The 17,553-nt window shown below is 33.6% G+C and overlaps 1 protein-coding gene across 1 annotated transcript in view; it reads right to left on the bottom strand.

Moving 5' to 3' along the window:
* PHF14 (PHD finger protein 14) overlaps window positions 1-17,553 on the bottom strand; it is a 168,579-nt gene that overhangs the window by 91,117 nt on the left and 59,909 nt on the right. Inside the window, exons 15-16 of the mRNA XM_010561476.1 lie at window positions 6,389-6,439; window positions 6,106-6,227 (exon numbers count right to left, since the gene is read on the bottom strand). Coding sequence (XP_010559778.1) covers window positions 6,106-6,227; window positions 6,389-6,439 — 173 coding nt within the window. The remainder of the gene's footprint in view (window positions 1-6,105; window positions 6,228-6,388; window positions 6,440-17,553) is intronic.

Raw genomic sequence — 17,553 nt, 5'->3', positions numbered from 1 at the left:
GGGGGGGTGGGGGGGGGCTGGGAATCATCCTTTGCTGTGTCTGCACTTTGATCAGAAAGCGCAGGTAGGCAGAATAACTTTTCATGCAGCTTTGCTCTCTTCTTCAAAATGAGGGCTCAATGCTAAGCTTTACACAAAAATAACATTGGATGGTCCTGTGCGTATTTCCCAGCCCGGCTTTCCCAATTCTGATAATGCAGAATTGAATGGAAACAAGTCTTTTAATCATGGCAATAGCTCCAAAATTTCAGTTTGGGGTCACTCCTACACAGACTACCTCTAAGATAGGTCCTTCAAGATCACACAGTATCAAGAATCAAACCAGAGATAGACCACAAAATCAGTATCCAAAGACCTGAGCTTCTATTCTTTAGATAGCTTAAATTTCCATAAGAATTAACCAGCAAAACAATCAGGGGAAAAACAATAATCTGGGCTTCAATTCAGATTCTGCTGTCTCAGTTCAGGAAAATAACAAACAAATGTACTAAAGAAATCCTTTAGGTACCAGGTAAATAGACTGGTTCCTAATGAACAGAAAATTCAAGAGTCTGCCATGGACTTTTTGCAGTACAACTTCAAATGTTCCAGACACATGCAGTTTTAAGTAGCTGGGTAGCCCAAATGCAAATGTGCCTAGCACTCTGCTTCTAGAGAAGCCCTGAATGACAGCAGTATGACTCTTAGAATCAGACCTATGCCTGACTTTTGGGTACTTCAAAAGAGAGCTTCACAACGCCTATAGCTTTTTTTTGACTGCCCTAGCACATGAATTTACTAAAAATGAAAAATCTGTGGTATTTTACAGTAAAAGGCAATGCAGCATAGGCAATTCAGTTTGAATAAAGTCCGCTATGAACAAAAATGTGAATCTGCCGTAATATGTATTATCCTGCTATCTAGTATAAAAAGAAACAACTTTTAGAAAGCAATAAGATGAGGTAAATGACAGAAAAAATGATCTAACTGGTAACTTAAGCAATTAGAAAAGTTAATACACAGAATTAATCCCTGTAAATTATAGAGCAGAAATAAACTACACAACTGAACGTTAAGTTTCCTTTCATTCAAGTAGTTCATTCCAATAAAATAATGCATTTGTAATCCTCTGTAAAACATAAGATTGTTGCAAACTGTGGCTGAATTAACTAACATTTCCCTTGCGATTAATCTCTGCATTAGCAGCCTTAAACTTCTAAAACTACTGTAAATCATAGGCTTTCAATTACCATGATGGATTGTTAATTTTGTTGCAGTGCATTTAAAACAATTAATAAATAATGTGTTTGTTCTGGAATAAACCTCAGCTCATGCGGAGCATCAAAACTAGCAGCTAACAGGTAAGGAAGAAATCCTTAACTTGATGGCTGGCATGCCCTTCTGCATGGAAATGTAAGAAAATAAAAACACGAAGATGAACCCATAAAAGACAAATGCAATTAAGGAAATATGGTGAGTAACGGTTTCAGAGAAAAATTTTCCAGGGGATTCAGAAGAGCCTGTCTAGACCACACTTTCTGTCAAAACCAGAATTAAAATAAATCGCACTGTGTAGCTAAGGAATCAATTCTTTATACACTATAAATTATTATCCTAAATTTGATAAATGCATTTGTACCACCAGAATTACAAAAGTTGCATACATTTTAAAGATTTTCAGTTATAGTATGATCTGATGACTCGAAGCTATGCCAAACCTTATAGTCAATTTTACTCAAGAGTTTTTTTCTTTAGTAAATATGACACTGCCTATGTTTTCGTCTTTCTCCCTTCCTACTCCTCACCTTCCCCTTTCAGGCCTGCCTTGATACAGTGACTGCATGTGCAGAACACTACACTTGCTTGAAATGTGAAACTTAGTATACTGGGAAAAATAAATACTTTCACATTTAGCTTATTTCCTAGTAAACATTTGCATTAAAAATAAATACTACATACATGCTTAATAATTTGCTTTGCAGCTTTATGGTTTTTGATTACTTTATAACCAGCACTCAAATCTATGTTTTCAAAACTTCTATTCTGTATTTTTTCAAATACATAAGCTTAGTCTATTTTACCCTTTCTGTAATGCTTAAGTAATAATTTTGCCTCAGTTGCTGTAAATAAAACAAAACAGTAAATTCTTACTTAACTGACAATAAAGCATAAAAATCCAATACACAAAACGATAAAAGTATGTATTACTACATATTTGCTCAAAATTGTGGAATGAAGAAATACAATGCTTTTTCAATGATTTCTTTAACCTGATCAAATATGATTTTGCCCCATACATAAATGATATTTTAATTTTACTCTGCTTTTCTCAAATCTAGCATTGAGATATCAATTTTATCTAATGCAATTAGATAATATTACCCAAACACATCTTAAAATCAACAACTGAAGCTGTAATATTATATTTTTAATAGCAGCAGTTGAGAGCTGGATGATTTTTTGAAAATAGGCCACTTCTTTAGAAGTAAAGTCATTTAGAAGTCTTCCCTTGGAAGATTTTAAACTAGATAAGCCTGTGGATTCTTGTCTAAGGAACTGTTCTACATATTAAAATAAAAATACACAATTCATCTTCATTTTTTCTTTTACCAAAACAGAATAGACAGTAATACTGTGCTAGAAGCACTTTTTGTGTACAGTGGTACAACGTCTTCCTTACTCTGGAGCGTGGTGGAAGATGGAGGGCAAGCTTTACCTATTACACATTGAGCCACCCGAAATACACTTCCTTATCCATCTTTCTGCTAAATATGGTTAAGTTGTAAAGGGATATATTAGGGAGCTATTTTTAAAGATTTGCAATACTGAATTATGGCCTCACAAAAAAAAAAAGAAAGAAAAGGAGATACTTAGCAATCATTCCTTTGCAAGATCTATCATTCTGAGTGGTTCATGCAAGACTATTGTAATAAAGTACTCAGGAAACCTATTAAAAGTCTAAACTATATATAACTTTAAAAGATTCACAAAATGAAACAAAAGAAAAGCATCATTACATAAATGTTTTCTAAACCAAACAGTAGAGGTCACCTCTAAAAACAAACATATCCTTTAAAAATACTTTCTGAGGTTGTTAGAAAATTCATCTTTCACATCACACTTTAGAAACTGCTGTATTTCAAACTGTCTTCAGTTTCAATCAAATATTTTCAATATTTGATTACTGCTTGAGATTGAGAAGTGTATTGTTATAGGCACCCTCTGGTTTCACAACACTCTAGTTTCAAGCGCACACTATAACTCCTTTCACCGAGTTCTTTTAAAAAGTGCTGTGTCTCCATGCCTTACATCAAACCTATCTGTGTAAAATATAAAATATTAAAAACCCTCCATATTTTACTACTATTCCTCAAAGAACTCAATTACAGTTCATTTGAGTAAAAAGATACTAAAAAAATCCATACTTTTCTCTAATTACAGATATAGCTTCCTTACTGTCATTTATAATGTTACAGATCAGTTTGTCTCATTTGAGTAAATGTTTTCAATTAACTTTTCACTGTTTGACTAATTTATAAATCTTGACTGTACCACTCACTGATCTTGTAAAAGGTAAAATTTGCAGAATTATTTAGTTTAATAAAACTTACACAGATGTATTTAAAAGAATTTATAAAATAAATTCCCTGTAAATTATGAAAAAAAAAAAAAAGTGTATCACAAAAGGATCACAAGACTGATCTTTTTTGTGGACAAAACGACAAAACCTAAACTTTCAGTTCTACTGCATAGTACTATACTGAAATTACAAAACATTTGCTGAGGGAAGAGCAAAGATGATGACAAAGATCACTAGTTTTCTGAGAAAGTTTTGGCTTTAATAACAGACAGTGCCAAACAAAATGGGTATTGAAAAAATACTTTGTTTTCCCTCCTAAATATCTGTGGCTTACAAGGAGCTCTACCAGCTTGCATTTAAAATAACACTCTATTTCTACTATCACAAAGGCGTCCTGCATGACGGTAGAGGCAGGAGAAAAAGCAGTGCAGGCAGAAGGTTGCTTCTCTTAAATTTATGACAATGTAAGAGCAAAAAGGATTCTGAAAACTTTCTTTGACATTGCAACACTCTGTGGATCACACCCCTACACAGCTTTGGCTGCATAGCAGAAAACCTATCTGGCAGCTAGCATCTTATTACAGTCCCTGAATTTTCTCTCATCAAAAGAAATACAGCTTTAAAAACAAAAAAATAGTACTAAAAAAAAAAAACAAATTTACTAAATACTTTACCATCATTTAGCAATCGTCAAAAATAAGCCTCCACAGCACTTTAGAAGCAGTGGTCACCTAACTTGGATACAATTGCAGCTATTTATAGGAATTATCTGAAGAAAATCAAGTTTTAAATTCATAATGTCCTTTAAAAACTAATACAGAAAATAAAACAGAAGATTTAACAAAATATTTTTCAGAAAATTATGAACAAAGAATTAGAACATAAGAATCTCCTTCTCTCCTCCCGTGTAGGACTACTCTTCTGTTTCCACACCTAACTATGAGGACTTTTTATGAGAGAATTTGTTGGGTTAGGGCATGTAGTATGCTTATTTTTGGCCCATCTCAATTACTACTAAAATCTTTTCATGTAGTAAACAATACATATCACTAATTTTCTACCATATTTTTTAATTGCAACTTAAATACACAGTTCTTCATGGCATTTTCTCATCTTATCCTTTATGTCCTCAACATATTTAACACTTCTAGAAAAAGCCTAAAGAAGAAAACGAATTCATTGCCTTTCATGCAGTAAAGTACAGTACATGTTGTTCCCAGGATTCCTTCCCACAACAAAATGGTCTTCCTGTATCTTTTATTTCTTGCAAACAGTAGGGCTGAAGAAAGCCCTTTATCTTGTCATGGGCAGTTAAAAACTGTTGCCATTAGTTCTCATCTAACTGTATCAGCAATCACTGTAACATCCTGCTTCTCTTTCACAGTCTGGTACTGAGCAGGATCTAGGAGTACCTAGCAGTAGCAGCTTGTCTATGTATGAGAGTCACACAGTTACTGATGAGCTTGTACAGGCACCCTGCCTCCAATTTGGAGATAAAAATATAACCTGGCACACAACCCTTGTAATTGTATCAACTTCTACAATAAATCATATGCTGTAATTGATACTAAAATCAGCTATTCTGATACATCTGTACCTGGGACACATCCTGATTCTAAAGCTATGTATTGCTTGCATAAATCATTGATTCTGACTTTTCTCATAACTCTGATTCTTTGAAATAAATTAAAAGATGTATTTTGGAATAATCCTTCCAATTAAAAACAATTATATCTGAGCTAAAGAGGAGATCTTGTCCAGAAAAATCTAGTTGAAGCATACAGAACCTAAATACAAAACTATTTTTTATCTGAACTTATAAGATCATTTTAATGAAAGCTCAGTAGATTCAATTAAAATCCACTTTCTGGTTGCTAAGCTCCATTATTATTCTTTCAAGAATTGTGAGCAGTTTCTACAGCTTTGCAAAGAGGCCACAATGCCATCTATAAAGTCAAAATCATCAGAAGTTGTGGTCAACGGTAGCTATTCAATGGCAGCTATTCTACACTTTAATTAGATTTCTGCACCTACTAAAAAACCATTCAACAGATAATTTTTTTCCCCACTTCTGTTTCAGATAAAAACATGATTATCAAACCCTTTCATGATCTGCATTAATGGACGTAGCATTAATACAGTTTTAAAAACATAAATTTCTCATAATCCACATTTCAGCTCATAAAATAGTTAATGATGCTAATTTAATTACTTTTAGGATGCTCCTCTAGCTTTAATATCATTAAATTGCTGGTTTGTTTATCTTTCTGACCTGCTCTAAAACACTGATTGACAATTCACCCTGACATGAGAAAATTAATTCTCTTGTGTTGGAAAAACAGATTATCTTGGTTATTTATATCTTAATCCACAGTGTAAATGTGTTTGGCAGGTCAATAAGTAAATCAATGTTTCTAATGCAGTATTTCCCTAAATAAGTTTTTGTTTGTTTTCTTTTAAAAAGCACATTTTCTTTGTTATAATCATGATGACAAGTGATGAAGATGAAACTTTAATTCCTCATAAGGTCAGAGTATCAAACCTACCTGACTAGATTTTCATTGTCTCCAGTCCCTTTGCAGGTAGCACATTCAGTCCTTAAATCCTCTGACTTGGGCTTCTTTTGTAGAACAGACTGTCGTTGTCTTCTTTCTCTGGGAATCCGTTCCTGCCACAGCAGAAAGCAAAAGAAAGGAATGGGGGGAAAGGAGGAAAGGAAAGCAAATATTTTCAATTATAGCACTGAAAGTAACACTTCAGCCCAAAGTTTAATTTTTTTGTGAAACTGTTAAAAAAACAAAAACAAAAACAAAACACTATATATCCAACCTCAGGTTTTTCTTCTTCAGGCACAAAGCTTCGTTTTCGTCCTCTAGTTCTCTAGAAGAAAATATATTTAAAATTCAATATTAGGTAACAGAATGTTTTTGCTATTTATCTATTATTCATAACAACAACAAAAACATATCACAGGAAATAATTTAAAGCATTAACTACAGAACCACTGCAAGACAACTATAATAACCAATGTTAGAACAATAGCTTCAGATTTTGCATGTAAGTCTACAGAACTAGCCAAAAAGTAAATATAAATACGTTTGTTGACCTGAGCATGTGGAGTCTTATTCTAAAAAAGACTGCCGCCAGAATTACAAATCTGTTACAGACTTTGCATAAACTTCCCAATACTAAAATGCATAATTTGAAAATTGATATGAACAGTATATTACAGTAAATTCCTTGAGCACTTAGAAGTGCTCTATTTGTAAGACAAAAAATATCAAAATTTAAAAACTTCATCAAAACAGAAATACAAATAATTCCTACAGCTTTTGAAGAGTAAGCAAGAATTAAAGCTTTCAAACTGAAGCTTAATATAATGGGTATATGGCAGATGCTCATAAAGCTGTAGCATATACCAACATATGACTGGTACATAACAGATGGAATGGGTAATACAAAAAGTGGCAATTATTTCAGTATTGCAGTTGGCCAAAAAATCTAAATACCAACAGTGTGGAGGAAAACACCATAGGTTTACAAGCAGCTCCAAGTAACTACACGCAACTCACACGAGTCCAGTTTCAGTCACTGTGTTTTTATCTCTGAAATAGCAGCATTATAACCTGTATACGTTAAGAAACTGCCACAAGCTGACAATATCACACTCTCTCCTCCTTGTTTAACAAGAAAAGAAAATTAGAAGGGATGCGGAAGGAAATGAAAAACGTCAGAGACTATTCCACTAACCCACAATGTCTGATACATTGACACTAATAAAACAAACAAACAAACTTTAAAATGCTTGTTTTTCAGGGAGGAAATCATCACCTTCGGAAATCATCACCTTCGGAAATCATTTGTCATATGATAAAAAAATCACTTCCTACTTTATGATTTCTTAAAACTTTTTTTGAAGCAGCTAGTGTTCATCTCAGAAAAAGTAAAAGCCAGCTGATCAAAAAAATCTTAAGCCAGTTTAGAATCACAAACAGCCATAAATCCAATTCCGAACAAGCTAGTAATATCATGTTTCTCCTGTTTGGGGTCCTCCTTGAAACAGATTTATACTAGTTTCAAATTAATGTTCGCTATTTTAAGCTGTTTTACACATTTAAATATAGTTATACTGTAAATAAACCTGCCACTTCAACACATCTATACTTTTCTACCTATGCAGATTTTGATCTGCGCATGTTAGTAACATGCTGTTTGGGAAGGTTTTTTTGGTTTTAGGCAAGAGTTAACTCTGTAGTAGAACGGAATGTAGTAGAATGGAAAACAGTAGTCTATTCTGTGCCTCTTTAGAATACTTTAATTACCATTGAGAATTCTCTTTCACATTTCCCTAAAGACAATTTATAAAAAATTGTAAAACCTTATCTATTTAATACATACCAACATTTACCATACATTTAATAATACAGTCATAACTGAGGTGTTCTGCCTTCCACGAGCCACACAGTAGATACCTAAGTGTCCAAATCTGGAAGAATCGATTTATTACAGGTAACCGAATTTATCAGTGTAGTATTAGAAGTATTAATGTAACATGGGCTACATGTCAACTGCCTGTTACACAACTCAAGCTCACTGTAAATTAAAACTAGACCAAAAAAAAGGTTTGATCAGACATCAGCACATTGCTGCCAATTTTACTGCTTTCAACCTCTGGCATTAGTCCTAAGAACACTTACAAACTTTGACAATTTTAAGCCATGTAGGCTCTGCTGAATGCACCTGTGTAAAGATTAAACAGAAGTAGGTGTAAAGGTGCATGCCAATATATGCAGTGTTATGGTCCTCATTCTCCATGTTTAAGCAGCAAGAGACAATAATGCATGCTTTGTACAGTCAGAGTAATGCCAACTTGAAAACTGATATATAATTTGGAAATATAGGTAATAATGAAATTATTTTTTATCCTAAGTGGAAAAGATTACAAGTTAATAACTACATTTTAAGAAGTGATGAATCATATTTAAACTTCAGCAAAATGGAAATACAAGATTTATAAATAATTTAGTCACCTTTGTCAAGAAAATGTTTGTTTTCATCTGTCTGCTATATAATGTGTGATGTATATGACAAGGAATGTCACATTAAATTATAATCGCATTACGCTTCCATTAGATTTCTAAACCTTCAAACATACTTGAAGCTGTTTGACAATCACTAGAAAACAAACATTAAAATAAACACCTTTGACATACACATTTGTAGGATATTTTACATGCCTTTAAAGTAACAGAATTTTACATTAATGTTTTGCCAAACTGATTTCCACACTTAAACATATTTGCAATGCTAACTTCTGCTCAGAATCATTATACTATTTCCAGTATTCATGATGGAAAATAACACCAAATTCAGAACTGAAAATTGAATATTCTGTGATTTTCAACAATAGCCTTCCAGTAATTAGGCATTTGTAATTTTACATACATTTTCACTAAAGTTACCTTACAGGTTCACAGAAAAGAATCAGATAAACCTGGATTACTTTGTCCAGTGTTTTTCATTGCTATTTGCCTCAAAGTACTGTATTTGCATTTAAAATGCTTTGAATAATTTCTGTCATTAGTGGGCTCAGAATCAGAACATCGGAGATGATAAACATCAAATATTAGAGCTGCACGTACTTGCCATAAACAAATTAAAATTTAAGATTTCTTGTAAAAGAAAAGCTTAAAGGAACATTATTATTATATATGTCCAATGGTAAATACTACAACTGAGATAAACTTGTTCATATTCAGAACTTACTTGGAATCAGAGACATTAATCCAGTATCAGATTCATATAAAGTCAGTGATTTTTTTAATCAAAACATTTGGCAATTCAATACTATAGAGATACCTTCAATTCAGGACTTCCCTATATCATAAAATGCAGCAAGCCAGTTTTGTGAAATTTGTTCCTGCATTTCCAAAGTGCTTAAACAATACAAAAATCCATGTTATCAGCACCCAAGCAAAATTCCCATTAATGCCCGTGCTATCCCAGCCAGTTTTTTGTTATACTCCAAAGGTAGATATGCTCTAAAATATCTACCATCTGGAATGGACTACTCAGTCCAGAACAAAATACAGCTAGATCTGGATTAGACAGATGCAACCCATACGTGGCAACTGCCACAAGATGACACTTTAGGAGAGGAATAAAAAAAAAGTACTGAACAATGGAATGTGGTTCAAAATAAATCTGAACAGAAATGAAAGCGAAAAATAAAATGTCTTATTTCATTAGCAATACATCCCAAAATAATCTGAGCAGACCATGAAAGATCAATGAATTAAAATTAAGATGCAAGCATAAAATGGAAGTATTTTATTTATTTATTTAAACAAGAAAAAAAAAAAATTAAAAAGTTAAAAATAATAAAAGATTAAAATAGATTAAATTCTTCCTATAAGTCATTTTTAGCATAACATTTTGAAGGGAAAAACCCCACCTCTATATGTCAGCTTCCAATTAAACTCTTTAAAATCCCATAAGATGTTCCTCAGGTAAAGAGACTGAGCCATTTGATTCAATGAAATCATCAAGGTGAAAGCAAGCCATCTTTTCCAAGAATATCTTACTAAGGTTTAGCCTTCACATCAATCTTAATGCCCTCCCTCAGAAAAGAGTAATGCTCTGAGTAAATGAAACCTAAAGATTAACAACGCCCCTTTCGGTCTTTTACTTCAAAGCTTATCATCTGTGGAAGTTGGAGAACCATCCCGCAGTATTAAAAGCATACACCATTCTTTTGAGTTATTTCATTGACTTCTGACTTCACATTCAAAATTTGGAAAAAAAAAACCCTGCCTCTTGCCTCTCCCAACATTTTAAAAATTCACACAAAATATTACAAGACTACCTACAGAGAAGCAGTGACGGACACAACATACAAACAGCTATCAAACCTGAAAAGAAAGAGAAGTAGAAAAAGCCCCAACATTTGTTTCCCCTGCCTAATCTAATTTGTAATGATCTAAGCTGACAGTTATTAAAATATTCCATAAAATATATAGTATTTTATAATATATAATGTAAGTAATAAAACACAGTTAAGAAAGAATGTTAGAGAATGCCTCTAAAAAATTAAAAAAAAAATAAAATTAGGAGAACTAGGGCATACACTTTCACAGCCACAGGAAAGGTAAATAAAAAATGGGTTTTATTCAGCCTTCATGTTCTGTGTCACAAAAGTATCCATCTGTGCTGTGCAGTATTCTACTGTTATGGTGTGGAAGCTTGTGTACCAGCTTAGGGAATTAAAAGAATCGGGACATAAATGGCTGAAAAACAGAATACTGACATAAGAAATGAATAATGAATGATGAAGCAATAAATGATACAACGTGATGTGGATCAAATGCATGAGTGATTTGGGGTGACATTTTTAGAAGATAAATGGACAAGAAATCAGCAGAGGTGTGGGGATAACATGATTCCAACCCATGGAAGTAGTGTGCTCAAGACACTTTAAAAAAATATCAGTTAAAAAAACCTGTCGAAACGGAATGAAAAATATTGAGGGAAAATATGATCAACAATGGGATCAAATTGTCAACCCAAAAGTGGGCAAAGAAGAAAAACTGCAGTGGGAGTCTCCACTCTAGACTTGGAAATAAGCAACTCAGTAACAAACGGACAACAATATGAAACACACATAAAATGAAAAAGATTAAATAATGCATTGACTGTAAGATTTTTAATATTCTCAGAAAAATAAATTCCATATACAAGACACATGGAAGACATCTGTAAGGGACAAATAAAGCCTAGGATGAATTCTACACCCTTTGAAAGGAAACAGACTGCAAAACAGCAAAGGAAACAAAGCAGCAAAGCCAAGCCACATAGGAAACAGTCTGTTTGCCATCCCTTCCAGATGCAACTAGTTGATATGTTAGTTTCCAAGCATGAAAGCAGAACAGTGAACATGACAAAATGGGTGCCCACATAAGCCAAAACCACCATGACTGTCACCAAACCACACTGTTATGCCTCTGGAAGACACATGCTTTACACCAGTTCATCCAAAGACAGCAACAGAAGACAGAACATTCTTTTGGAGCAGTTTTGCTTTGTCAGCTGGAAGAAAAGGAAAACCAACACAATCCAGAACTCATCAACTAACCGAAAGGGGGGAGGCAATTCTCAAGAGTCACAAGTATATGCTCCTGTTAAATATGAGGATTTACTAAAGTGCTCCTGGAGGATAAAAATTTCTACTGTCACCTATTTAATTTCTTCTTCTACATGAGAAGAGATACAGGAGTTATCAGTATTGCAAAGAAATGGAAAAGAATATGAAATACTGAAAGCATCTGTTGTCAGTGGCAATGGTTCAAGTCCACTCCACATAAAGTGAACAAACATGGTTCTGGATTTGATCAGCTCAGTCACTGTTTTTCAGAAAATCAATGGGGATTTATTTCTGCATGGCAATTTCAAGAAGTTACTTGAGAAAGCGAATTTAAACCCAAGAGGGGTTAGAGCACAATGGTATTTAACAGAACTTAACAGATTCCCAGTCATTTGAAAAAGCCATATTAATTCTGTCAACTATTTCAAACATCACAGCAGAAAGCACTGCTCCCAGTTTGTCCTTTGCTTAATGTGTTAACCGGTTAGAATTTCTTTTAATTGTTTGCACACGCACACAAAGGCAGCAAAGAGGCCCAGCACACCCTGCTGATGCTGTTGTATCTGTGTAAATTCAGGGGTTTCACTACATTAGCGTGTACTGCTTCTGCTAATACACAGGAAAGATGATCCTCATTATGCTGGTGTTTCTATACCTCTTCGATGCCAGTGAAACAATACTGTCATATACATAGGGCTTTTCTTTTTGGCACTGAGTTTCTGATACTGCTAATAGTGCTGGCACCTTGAAGTAAGTATTACTCTTCTTTGTAAACGTGAGCACAGGAAATTCAGTCAGTACTCCAAGTGCTCCTGAAAGTTTGGGGGCACATGGTATCATTAGGAGTATCATGCATTTTCGTTTGAGAATTTCATATAAATAATTCAAAACTAGTCACAGATATCACATTAAAAGATTGATTAAATTACTAATGACACACCTGACAGAACTATCGGTACTATGATGCTTTCTTTATTGCGTAAAAAGTCTGTAGATGTTGGTTTGTGTTGTAATTATCAGAGGGCCAAACGCGAAGAATTTAAGATGCTTTGATTTTTGTGGATCTGTACATATCACATTTCTTCTCGGAAATAGCACATATTTGATTTTTGTTTCCCTGACTGACCTGTAGCTACGGTGACTGTTCTACAAAGACATGTAGCTACCTGAACTAAACAGCAAAGAGGGCCAGTTTAAGATTAAAACCATGTTTTAATTCCATTTCCCATCTAAATTCTTCAGGCATTTTAATCTTATGTCACCTTATAGCTGACACTCTAATATTAATGATATACTTCCACAGTTTAACCTTTTATCAAACTATCGTTCATTGATACATATCGCGTATCAAAAACTTTCTAACCCTAACCCTCTCACTCATGCAGCCTTTAACATATACTTGTTAATGAGAATCTTAAGACAAAAAAAAATAAAAGAAATCAGTAAATATTAGGATGCTATGGAATCATTCCAAACAAAGAAGTCATGGCAAGGAGTCATTTCATTACTACAGAACAGAAGACGACTCTGATAGGAAACATAAGCAGAGCATAACACTCTCAGAAAACAGAATTGGGAAAACTTCCACTACTACCAAAAAAATAACCTAATGAAATCACTGCACCAACTATCAAGAGCATGCATAAAGCAAACTATAGATTTTCAAAAGCCTGAGAAAAAAAAAAAAAAACCACCACACAGGTTGAAACTGCACAGATAATGTGATCTCTCTCCTGTTAAACACAAACCATGACCATTTTGCTAAGATAGCAATTTTTAATCCATGATGTCACCCAATCCTTGTTAAGAGTTCAATGTTATAAACACCCCTTTCCAATGAAAAAGTTATAAATCAAGCCACTTGCAGAAAAATCCCTTTGACTTCTTTTGCTTTGTTAAAAGGCAGAAAAAAAAAATTCTATTAATGGCCCCACACAGGCATAAAATTATTTTCAGTAAAGGCAAGGAGAGCTATATAGACAGCAGATGGCACACTCGCTCAATACAGATCAAAGTGAATGCCCTAAATGGTACGTATCACTACTTTTCCTAATATATCTCTGAAATAATTATTAATTTTCCAGAAAGCTGGCAATAATGAAAAGGGAACTGCCAGACAAAAAGAAAGAGCAGTACATCAAAATATGATTATAAAGAGAAACAAGTTGACCATGAAGCTTAATTACACAGAATTACAATTTTACCACATTTTTATTTAGTTTCCATTCTCTTGAGAACTTTTATTTTCTAGAAAAGCAAAAATTTTGCGACATTGCTGTTATCAAGCTATATAGTACCACTGAATCTGGCAATTATCTTGAACTACTGCTTATTAGACTGAAACATATAACAGAATTTGAGAACTAGCAGGATTGCTTTCTATCCTTTTTAACACTAATTTCCTACAAAGCATGTTTGGAGAACTGAAACAGAAGTGGGATGGTGAAAAGGCCAGAAAAAGTCAGTTTGCAGATGTTGCTAAAACAAGTGATTCCCTTCTGGAAAAACAAACTTAATGCACTTACTTGCAGAAGTGATACATATGCTAGGAACCTTTACTTACAGAGATATCGATATTTACACCATTGGAATACCACTTGGAATATGTCCATCTCTTCATGCCTTTGCTACATCAAAAAGAAGTGATCTTTCATCTATGGGGTTTTCTCCCCTGCTCTCTTCAACCAACCAACCAACCAAGACAAACCCTATACTATCATGTATCCATCTATTTGGGAAGCTGATTGATCTTGTTTTTATATTTGTATTGACATGTCATAGACTCAGTTGAGTTTTTACATTCGGTGATGAAGAAAAAAAATACTTTACAATGTTCTTTATAATGAAAACCTTAAGTTTCAGAAAGCTGAATAGCTCAAAACCACTACTGTTAGATAGTTGCTTTAAAAGGTCTTCCAGGTACTTATTTAGAAGTGATATTTAAATGAGTTGACCAATCATTGTCAACGTTAATTAAAATAATGACTGATAAGTATAGGTGGTTTAAAATTATTTGCTCTTTTTATGAAGCACTGATACTTACACTCAAATTGGAATTAATGTTCTGTTTTCCTCCTGTAGCCATCTTTTATTCAAAACTTGTATCACATAATTAAGTTACACAATAGATATTTGGAAACCACTTTGGTGGAAATGCTTCACTTAAATAAAAGACAACAATCCTGTTTATCTTTTAATATACTTGGTAAGAAAAAAAAAAAAAAATCACTCCTCTGCTATCTTTTCCTATTTGAAACAAAAGCAAGAAATAACATTCTATTCCAAATAACATTATTTATTTGTAAAACAAAAGCAGTATACACAACTCCCTGTGCTAAAAACAGTTTGTAGGTGCTTTGTCAGTATTTTTTTTATTACTGTTATTAATTTTTAAAACTAATCTACTTAGACTACACCCCCTCAGGCACAGATTTGTTTTCTTCCATGTTCCGAGGAACAAAGAGCATAGTGTTGGCTAATAATTCTTTCCCCAAAACACAGACTTTTTTACTGCTGAACAGAAAAAAATCACTGTCTGTTCATTTGGATTTTATACAATGTAATTATAGAAAAAAAGCTATCAGATTTTCAGGGTTTAGATAACGAAAATAAGTTTGGTATCAGAAGATCAGAAGGTTTTATTTTAATCCCTCAACAAGCTATTCAGTTCCCAAAATGCCTTTACAAAAAGTGTCTTCACCTTTATAACAGTGGGTAGATACTTCCTTTTAAATAAAAAAGAACCAAAAATGGAATTTCCACACAAAAAACCCCCATACCACGCTCTAATATGCTCATTAAGAGTACCAGGATCTGACAGCATTTGTTGGAGGATGGAATAGTCAACAACACAAACAATAATTAACCTTAAAGGATACACTAGAATTACAGGAAAAAGCATCCCCTACCACCTCTTAAAGCACACAGCTAGCCCCAGCTGTGCAATATTGCTTTAGAAGATGTGCATGTACGCGAGATTTCTTACAGAAACTCTGTTACACCTCCAATTGATAGCACATACAGTAGGTACAGCACACTTCATGAAATTTTGAAGAAATTCACTGAAATGTACTTAAGAGAATTTTTTTCAAGGGACAGGAGGAGAACATTTATTTTGCAAAAATATGACACCAGACTAACAAAATTATTTTAGCAATGACATCTTAGATAAACAATAACATGCATGTTCTTTTTTATTCAAGGATAGCAAATGAAGTTGGCAATATGTTAAAAGCTGTTTATTGTAAATATGGATCATCTCATAAAGGCTCTGAGAAACTGAACATACATAGTTGAGTAGATGAAAAGCATTAATGTCAACTTACTGCTGTAAAGCACTATCCTTATCTCTTTGAAGATTTTTTCCAAATAAACAAACTACTGTACACTCTCAACCTTTATAATAAAAATATCTAACATGAAGAAATTGTAGTTCTGAAAGCAAATGTTAAAAAACATCTTTAGATTTTTAACAAATATAAAAAAATATTTATAGACATCTGGTTTATGCAGATTAGCTATTGATATCTACTAGCTATTAGTTAATTATTAGATGTTAATTTCTCTGAAATTAACTAGCAGCAGAAATGATTTGTGAAGCTTATACAAGTATGAGATTGGAATTACAAAGATTACAGATTTTAAACAAAGCTAGTTTAAAGAATTACGCACTGAAATTCAGAAAATTGTTTAAAAGATCATTATGCATGGCTTGAAATGTATAAGCATAAACAACGAATTAAATTCTGTCCACAAATACAGCCCTTATAGAACAGATTAAAGTATAAAGGCCTGATACCTACTTACATTCATTTGTAATTTGTACAGACCCTGACTAAGAGCAGAATTCTGATATGTTTAAATTTACCCTTGTGCATTTAGGTATATTCTCTTACATGGTCCTTCTCAGGAAGTTTAAAATCAGAAAGGTCTTCTTGTAAACTTTAGTTAGATTTTAATGTACAATATAATAGGTGCTCTCTCCAAAACAATGCAGTCCAAATGACTGTACTTTCTCTCTGTCCTCCCATCTTCTTTGAAACAGCTGCTCTTCTTGGTATAAACACCCTCCGAAGTATTTGAAAGCTAAGAAATGGAAATACTAGCGAGCACTCACAGGGTTGTTTTAAAAAGCTTATGCAGCATTAGGATGCAAAATACTGCCCTGACCCACAATTAACATAGAGAACTGTACAACGGAGAAGAACTGTCCTGACTCTGAATAACCTGCTTCAGTCCTACTTCTCTCACACTTCCAAATTATAGAAGAAAACTGAGTCTCGGATACCACGTAGAAGCTGTGAACACTAGTGTACTCCAGCTGCCACAGGTCTCTGGCCATCACTGTTCTGATGTAAGAGTAGATTGAATTAAGATTTGAACAATGTAGTCCCTAGGAGAAAACCTGAGTTTTCATTAAACAGTCTCACCTTCCACTCAATGAGTTGGAAAATTAATATTCTTTACAGCTCTTCCCAGCCAGTAATTAGTTATGAGTCAAGCTTTTTGCACAAGCAGACTGAAGATATGAAGAAAAGGCACCTCATTCAAAATAATGCAGAGCATCCCACTCTAAATCTCTGCTAAGAGTATCCTGACACAGATGTAAGGCTAAGTACTTAAGACACTTAAGATGAGAAAAACCTGAAAAGAACTATTATGTTCATAAAGGAAAAGAAGGAGTAGAAATAGCACAGGTTGCAGGAGTTAAAATTAGATGTCCTTATTATTTCTTGCAATAACGCAAAACAAAAGGAAATTGTAAGGTTACACTGAAACTGGAATCTCCCTCCCCACACTATTTTCTTTAAAAAACAATTTATCCCTGGAAAAGAAAATCCACAACATCGATGAA

The sequence above is a fragment of the Haliaeetus leucocephalus genome, unplaced genomic scaffold (assembly GCF_000737465.1).
Source record: "Haliaeetus leucocephalus isolate CR32 unplaced genomic scaffold, Haliaeetus_leucocephalus-4.0 Scaffold146, whole genome shotgun sequence".
In the NCBI taxonomy this organism is placed as follows: Eukaryota; Metazoa; Chordata; class Aves; order Accipitriformes; family Accipitridae; genus Haliaeetus; species Haliaeetus leucocephalus.
This window is presented reverse-complemented; position numbering and strand designations above follow the sequence as displayed.